Source organism: Mercurialis annua, linkage group LG6, assembly GCF_937616625.2.
Source record: "Mercurialis annua linkage group LG6, ddMerAnnu1.2, whole genome shotgun sequence".
Lineage (NCBI taxonomy): Eukaryota > Viridiplantae > Streptophyta > Magnoliopsida > Malpighiales > Euphorbiaceae > Mercurialis > Mercurialis annua.
In genome coordinates, this window is record NC_065575.1 from 43,393,581 (window position 1) to 43,401,933 (window position 8,353).

The following is an 8,353-nucleotide window of genomic DNA, read 5'->3' on the forward strand; positions in this document are numbered from 1 at the left end:
GTTCAATTCAATTAATGATTGCAGATCAGGCGTGCTAAGCAAATTTTAAGATAAATTGGTATCCGATTAAACAAATTTATATTCCATTTAGTGCTAGGCTGGAACACTTCTAGGTATATAATTTGGAGGACCTAAACTCAACATTTGACCTAACTAAAAATGGTAAATTATGAAAAATTAATTAATTGAGAAAATAATGTGTTAGTGGAGGATAATGTTATTTATTAGCGCCTGAAAACCCCCTTTGGTAAAACACATGTGCATTTCTCACCACCTTATCCTTCATTTCCACACAATATTTTTTTGGAATAACCCATTTCTAGGTCCCTAAATTATACTTAATTTATTCATCCGATTCTTAAACTATTTTTTATTCTTATCTAGTCCTTGAACTTAACGAAAAATAATTTTCAAGTCTCTGAATGATAAAAACGGCGTTTTTTTGTTATTTTTTAAAATGCAATTTATTATCCTAAACGGCGTCGTTTTTGTCAATTAAGGATTCGAAAATGATTTTTCGCTATGTTGAAGGACTAGATAAGGATAAAAAATAGTTTAAGGACTAGATGAACAACACATGTATAGTTTAAAGACCTGTAAATAGGTTATTCCTAGTTTTTTATACATTATAATTACCCGATATAATTATGTATCGAGGCGGAGGTAGTCGAAAGGAATGCGCATCGACTAATACGGTCATTGAACTAAATTGAAATCAATTTTTTTAACCAAAATATAATAGTAATATACGAATCAAAACTTTATTTAAACTAAAACAATTATTAATATTTTATTTAATTATACAACTAAAATTTGTTAATATTAATTAATTTAAAAAAACGAATGAATGCAAAGATAATTTAAATATTAATTTACAGTTACATACAAATTTATATAGTTTATTGATATTTAAATATTATATAGAATATCTTAACTTTTATATAATTGTAAAAATAACATTGTATGTAAATATATATTGGTTAATTCAGTCAGTTAATTTGAAAAATTCAAACTAATTTAAATTAGTCTTTACCACTAACATTTTTCTCTACACATTTCGTCATGCAAAATGAAGACCGTCTAACTCAAGCCAATTTGTAGGTAAGCTCAATCCAATTTCTCATTATCTTCCAAAAAATATAATTGCATATAAACTAAAATAAAACTTCAAGAAAAGGCTGCAAATATTTTTTCGTATTTACAAAAATATTAATTTTATGTCAAAATAAAATAATTACTGCATTTTATTTTAATCTAATTGGTTAATTATGGTTTATTATATTTTAGATAAGAAGCATGACAAAGTCGGTCGCATATAATCATAAAATTTTGGAAAATAATTTTCAACATTTTAGTCCACCTATATTGATTCACCTATAACCTAGTGTTAGGTGGGCACATTGGAGGGTCCAAAAATGTGCTTATATGACCATTATTTTACAAATCATTACGAGAATATACATAATTTTTGAAAATAAACTTTTTATTTTTTTCAAAAATATATGCACATTTTAATAGAGCTATAATTATTTTAAAGTAGTGAGATATTTATTTTTTAATTAATATTCTTTTCGTATAATATTGATATGCCACCTTATATTTTTAAAATTTCAAATTAAACATTATCTTCTATTTTAATAAATAATTTTAAAAACTTCATTTTTTATTAATATTTAATAAACATACATAGCTATCTACAAATTAAGTAATTATTTCATATTCCAACATAAATTAAAAATTATATCTAATACCAATACAAAATGTATCAATAAAAGATTAATTATTAATATACTATGTACATATTTAATTTTTCATAAAAATTAAAATATAGATAAATAATAAATTTAATTATTGTATTTGTCCAAACGATTTATCATTTTGGAATGGAGATAGTAAAATATAAAAGACAATATATTTTGTTTTACAATAATTATTAATATTATTTTTCAAAACAATTAATAGTATATTTAAAGGAGGACAATTTGGTAAATGAGTAGGTGTGAGGTGGAGTTTGAAATTTTAGAAAACTAGAGTTAAATAGAAGAAGTTAACTGTAGTTAAGTTAAGGGTCGGCCAGGCTATATCCTAATCTAATCTTATTTTCATTATCCAAATTTTAAAAAAATAGACCAATCCAAACACGTCTCATATAAATACATCTCCCTTACTCACTTTCTCATCTTTCTTTTCATTTTCATTCAAAATCCAACACACCTTCCATTTCCTCTCTCTTTATTTTTCTTTATATTTAACTCCAATTTTTTTAATACTCGCCGGACTCTCCGTCGCCGAACGCTAACGTCTCTCCTCCGGTCACCTGGATCGTTCGTTAATTTTCATTTAACGGTGAGGATATTGTTTTTCCGTTTTGTTTTCCGTTTTGTTATCGTTAGAATGTGGACTAGGCTAGAGAGATAGAGAGATAGATATTTGAAGGTTATTTGAACTGTGTAGAACGCGTTTTCTTTGCATCCAAACAGAAATAGAAAAACATTATAATTTTTTTATTATTTGTTTTCTATTTTTGATGAGTGAATTTCGGTTTCTTTGACTTTTTTTTATGTATATAGCAATTTTATATGCGTTAGAATTAGTCTAATGAAGATCTAAGTAAGGAATTTAATTTGTTTTTGGATTAGTCAAGATCTAAACCTATTTTCTGTTTTTTTTTTGCTCTTTTGAGTGTTTTTATCCTCTATTTTATGTTTATCATATTTGTTTTTATTATTTATGCTAAAAATTCTATAGGAAATTTTGTGAAATTATTACTCCGTTGAATTATAGTACCTTTTAGTTATTTTAATTCAAATTTTTTGCTTAACAGCATATTGGTTTGTTAATAATAGAATTAAAAAAATCATTATTTAGGCTGTTTCATCAACATTAGCTGCTGTTATATATTTCTATACACTCCGATAGAAAAAATGTCGACAGTAATGAATGTCAACTCTCTTCATACCTGTCTATCTGAAGAATGGTACCTATGTGCTCACGTATTTCAATATGACTAATTTTTGAATAATATTAAAGTAATGATGTTGATAACTATGGTATCTTTAGGAACTTCAGTTTAGTAAATTTGTGATGTAGTTACTTAAGATTGCTAATTTAAGCTATTTATTTGGATGTGCTTTCTAGGATTGCTTTGCGTTTCATAGTCACCCCCACTTCATTTTCTCTGAATATTATACGAATCTCACGAAAAATGTTAATTTATATTCAATTTTTGTTAATTAGAGTACTTTAAGTATATGATCATCTTTATGTAAAATACTATTTTTGAGATTTATTTGCTTAAACACATCATGAGTTATATTAAAACTTAAAATGATTTGCAGTGAATGTACTAAATGTTGTCTTATTTGATAAACTATTATAATCTTTTTGTGAATTCTAAAACAAAGTAATCCAAGTAAACACCAAAGTGAAATTGGTCTAGGCCTTTTGATGTGTGATGTACCTCATAGTTTTGTTCTGGAAAATGAGAAGATGTCCAATAGAATTGATTTTTTTTTTTATTTTGTAGGTGTTGAGGTTTTTTGTAATTTGGAAGTTCGCCATTTTTAATGCGTGATGGTCTCAAGATCATATGTGAACTTCTTAGACCTGGCCTCTGGCTACTTGTTGGACATTCCCCAAACTCCAAGATCTCTTCCTAGAGTGATGACAGTCCCGGGAATTATCTCCAATTTAGAAGGTTATGGCAGTAACGATGGGGATTCGGAGGCCAACTCTTCTATTTATCATGAACGGAAAATAGTAGTGGCAAATATGCTACCACTGCATGCTAAAAAGGACACTGAAACTGGCAAATGGTGCTTCAGTCGAGACGAAGATTCACTTTATTTGCAACTAACAGATGGATTTTCTCCTGAAACTGAAGTTATTTATGTGGGATCTCTCAAAGCTGATATAGATGTTAGTGAGCAGGAAGAAGTCTCTCAAAAATTGCTTGAAGATTTCAACTGCGTGCCTACGTTTCTACCCCAGGACTTGCAGAAGAAGTTCTATCTTGGGTTCTGTAAACAGCAGCTGTGGCCGCTTTTTCACTACATGCTGCCAATGTGCCCAGACCATGGTGATCGCTTTGACCGCGTGCTTTGGCAGGCATATGTTTCTGCTAACAAAATATTTGCCGACAAAGTTATGGAAATAATCAATCCAGAGGAAGATTATGTCTGGGTTCATGATTATCACTTAATGCTTCTGCCGACCTTTCTGAGGAAGGGCTATAACCGCGTCAAGCTCGGATTTTTCCTTCACAGTCCATTCCCTTCATCCGAAATATATCGAACATTGCCAGTCCGGGACGAAATTCTGAGGGGACTTCTGAATTGTGATTTAATCGGTTTTCACACGTTTGATTATGCACGGCATTTTCTCTCATGTTGTAGCAGAATGCTGGGATTGGACTATGAATCTAAGAGGGGGCACATTGGTCTTGATTATTTTGGCCGTACAGTGTACATTAAGATACTACCGGTTGGTATACACATGGGCAGACTCGAATCCGTAATGAATCTGCCCTTAACATCTGCTAAAGTCAAGGAAATTCAAGAAAAGTTCAAAGGCAAGAAACTTATTCTTGGTATTGATGACATGGATATATTTAAAGGCATCAGCCTGAAGTTATTAGGAATGGAACAACTCTTGCAGCAACATCCAAACTTGCGGGGAAAAGTGGTTCTGGTGCAGATTGTGAATCCTGCGAGGGGGTCAGGGAAAGATGTTCAAGAAGCAAAGAGCGAAACATATCGTACTGCTAAAAGGATTAATGAGGTTTATGGTTCACCTGAATACGAGCCTGTTATTTTGATCGATCGTCATGTTCCTCGATATGAGAAGACCGCTTATTATGCCCTAGCAGAATGTTGCATAGTGAATGCTGTGAGAGATGGGATGAATTTAGTACCTTACAAATATATAATTTGCAGGCAGGGAACCCCATATATGGAAAAAGCTCTGGGCATTGAAGCAGATTCTCCTCGAACAAGCATGCTTGTTGTGTCCGAGTTCATTGGTTGCTCACCTTCTTTAAGTGGAGCAATCAGGGTAAACCCATGGGACATTGATGCAGTAGCTGATGCCTTAAGTCTGGCCATTACCATGCCCGAATCTGAGAAGCAGTTACGCCATGAAAAACATTACCGTTATGTTAGTACTCACGATGTAGCTTATTGGGCACGCAGCTTTATGCAGGATTTGGAGCGAGCGTGCCAAGATCATTTTAACAAAAGGTGTTGGGGAATTGGTTTTGGCCTGGGGTTCAGGGTTGTCTCTCTTTCCCCTAGCTTCAGGAGGTTGGGTATTGATCACATTGGCTCAGCATATAAAAGGACAAACAGAAGAGCAATATTTCTGGATTATGATGGTACTGTTATTCCGCAGAGTTCAATTGTTAAAAGTCCCAGCCCTGAAGTCATCTCTGTTCTGAGAACTCTGTCAAACGATCCGAATAACACTGTGTTCATTGTTAGTGGGAGAGGAAGAGAATCACTTAGTGACTGGCTTGAGCCTTGTGAAAATTTAGGAATAGCAGCTGAACATGGATATTTCATGAGGTACATCAATATTTTTATGTTTGACCACAGCTTTGTTGTCAAAGTAATTTAAAAGTTACTGATGCTTTTACTTGTTGATTTGTTTTTTTGGTTTTAGATGGAACAGAACTTCTGAATGGGAAACCAATCATGTCGCTGATGATCTTGATTGGAAAAACATTGTGGAACCGATAATGAGACTGTATACAGAGACAACTGATGGCTCCAATATAGAAGTCAAGGAAAGTGCTTTGGTATGGCACCATCAAGATGCAGACCCTGATTTTGGATCCTGCCAGGCTAAAGAATTGTTGGATCATCTCGAAAATGTTCTTGCGAATGAAGCAGCTGTTGTTACGAGAGGCCAGCATATTGTTGAAGTTAGACCTCAGGTAGTTTTACACACCGAAACATGCACTTATACGTTGATTGTACATGTGTTCACACTTCATGTAAAAATGCGTATAATTTTTTTATTTTTTAATATGCAGGGAATAAGTAAAGGACTTGTTTCTGAAAAAGTTCTATTGGACATGGTCAATCGTGACAATTCACCTGATTTTGTTCTCTGCATTGGTGATGATAGATCAGATGAGGACATGTTTGAGAGTTTATTGAGCACAGTTTCCGGCCCAAGTTTACCTGCATCTCCGGATATTTTTGCCTGCACTGTTGGGCGGAAACCAAGTAAGGCCAGATATTATCTTGACGATGCTTCTGATGTGATGAAATTGCTTCAAGGCCTTGCAACTTCTTCATGCCCAAGACCTAAGCACATTGAAGAAACCCTTGTTTCTTTTGAGAGTGTTAGTTGAGTTGGATAAAGCTGGTAAATTCTGCATCATTTCGATTTCGTGGTTTTCGACCGTTGATCTGTTGATCTTAACTTTATTTGTGCACGAGATAACTGCACAGACTCTATTCTTGTTTTTCAACATCCATTGAAATGGATGGCTTGCATGGATTGAGGGTGAGGATCATACAATTCTTGTTGATGTATAGAGTGAGACGAGTCTTGAATTTACTGGCGCCATTAGCCCTCCGGAGTTTCTGACAGAGACGACCGGTATTTTTTTTCATTCCCACTCTTTCAAAATTAGGAGGCCCCATTAACTTGTATAGGCACACTGTTACTGTCACAATTTGATTGATACGCATGTCAATTTTACTCTGTATCAACATGATTGGAATGTTTCTTGGTATAGCATGGTTCAGTGATATTTGCATGATGCTATTGTATATAGTTTTGTGTTGCCATCTCAATTTTTACGATAACAAATATACCTTTTTTGTGAAGTGCACTTATTTTTCTGTCAATTTGGATTCTGAATGTGAACTTATTGACCGATGCAGTCCATTCGGGACTGATTCTATTGATTTGGGACTGATTCTTCCGATTCGGGACCGATAATTTTGATTCATACCATAGACTCAACTCGACTCGTTTTTCTTACGACTCGACTTGGTTTGTAGTTTTTGTTTTGTACGGTTCGAGAAAACAAGAAAATCGGACGGCTATCCTGATAAAAAGTTGTATTTTTCCTAAAATTAAAAATGGATAATGGAAGGTGATGTCCCATCATTCATTGGTAGTTGTGTCATTTTCCTTTCCCCTATTTAGATATGATGTTCTAAAGTAGTCTTCAATGCACCAATAGAAATTTATTAATTGGTTGTTGCAATTGCAAAATTGATAGCTGTTGGAGATAAAATATGCATGATGAATCTTCAATGCATGATGTTAGAATAAGAACAATTATGTATTTTTGATGATATACTATTATAAGAGTTCCTGTAAATAGCTTGATGTTTTATTTATAAATTGTTTATTACGTGGTATCAGATTCTCTATGATTGAAAAGTCTAGTGTTTGGTACATTTTTTAATTAATTGTGTACACAATATGAAATGTGCACATGTGTTTATTTTTATATATAATTAGAAGGGAGGGAGATTATGCCATTTGAATTACAATTTATTGGTGCATATGTTTGTTTACATTTCTAAGTTCCATTTTGGTGCATATGTTTGTTTACATTTCTAAGTTCAATGGATTTTTACATGCGGAGTGTGTTAGTGATGGTACTGGTTATTTGATGTATATAGATTGATTGTGGGGTTGTGTGTTTAGAATTGGGCGAGAAAACTTTTTGGTATTGGTTATTTGACAATAATTGATGGTATTGGTTATTGCTTAAATTGATGGTATTGGTTATTTGACAATAATTGGCTTATTGTTTTCCTGTTCTTATGTACAATTTTTGATAATTATTGATCTATGATGGTTGATCCTTTTAATATGTTCGTCCGTATATAAGCAAGATTTTTTTCTTTCGAATTCAAGCAGGACAGCTTGAAACTTGTCTATTGAATACCAACTAGCATAGAATACGACATTTTCAATAGCTCAATACTTTATTGAACAAAGGGTCAACGCGCCCCTAAATTTGTGTCAAGGGGTCATCTAACCCAATTTATATTTTTTTGAGCAAATAACCCCAAAACTCTTCATTTTCGGGTCAAGTAACCCCATAATTATATTTTAAGGGTTAAATGCAAATTCATACACCAACTTTGACCTAATTTGCAATTACAACATAAACTTTGAAACTTGGCAATTTCAGTAACAAACTTTACACCTTTGGAAAATCGATACACCAAACTCAAAAAACACTAACGTGGACATTATAATATGCCGCCATTTGTCGTTGCATGATTGCTCGGTGTACCAATTTGCCAAAAAATGAAAGTTTGTTTCCGACATTGCCAAGTCTAAAAGTTTATGTTGTAATTGCAAATTAGGTCAAAGTTGG

At 32.8% G+C, this 8,353-nt stretch overlaps 1 protein-coding gene across 1 annotated transcript; it reads left to right on the plus strand.

Moving 5' to 3' along the window:
- Positions 1-2,154: 2,154 nt before the first annotated feature.
- On the plus strand, positions 2,155-6,836 carry LOC126686803 (probable alpha,alpha-trehalose-phosphate synthase [UDP-forming] 9). Its single transcript, XM_056106164.1, has 4 exons — positions 2,155-2,346; positions 3,527-5,561; positions 5,659-5,932; positions 6,032-6,836. The coding sequence occupies exons 2-4, from the start codon at positions 3,574-3,576 to the stop codon at positions 6,353-6,355; spliced, it is 2,586 nt and encodes an 861-aa protein (XP_055962139.1). The 5' UTR covers positions 2,155-2,346; positions 3,527-3,573; the 3' UTR covers positions 6,356-6,836.
- Positions 6,837-8,353: the final 1,517 nt, after the last annotated feature.

Excerpts from the sequence above, each read along its gene's own strand:
- LOC126686803 (XM_056106164.1), top strand. The coding sequence starts at position 3,574 with ATGGTCTCAAGATCATATGTGAACTTCTTAGACCTGGCCTCTGGCTAC. Across the intron at positions 5,562-5,658 it reads GAACATGGATATTTCATGAG|ATGGAACAGAACTTCTGAAT; the intron begins GTACATCAATAT and ends TTTTGGTTTTAG. Across the intron at positions 5,933-6,031 it reads TTGTTGAAGTTAGACCTCAG|GGAATAAGTAAAGGACTTGT; the intron begins GTAGTTTTACAC and ends TTTAATATGCAG.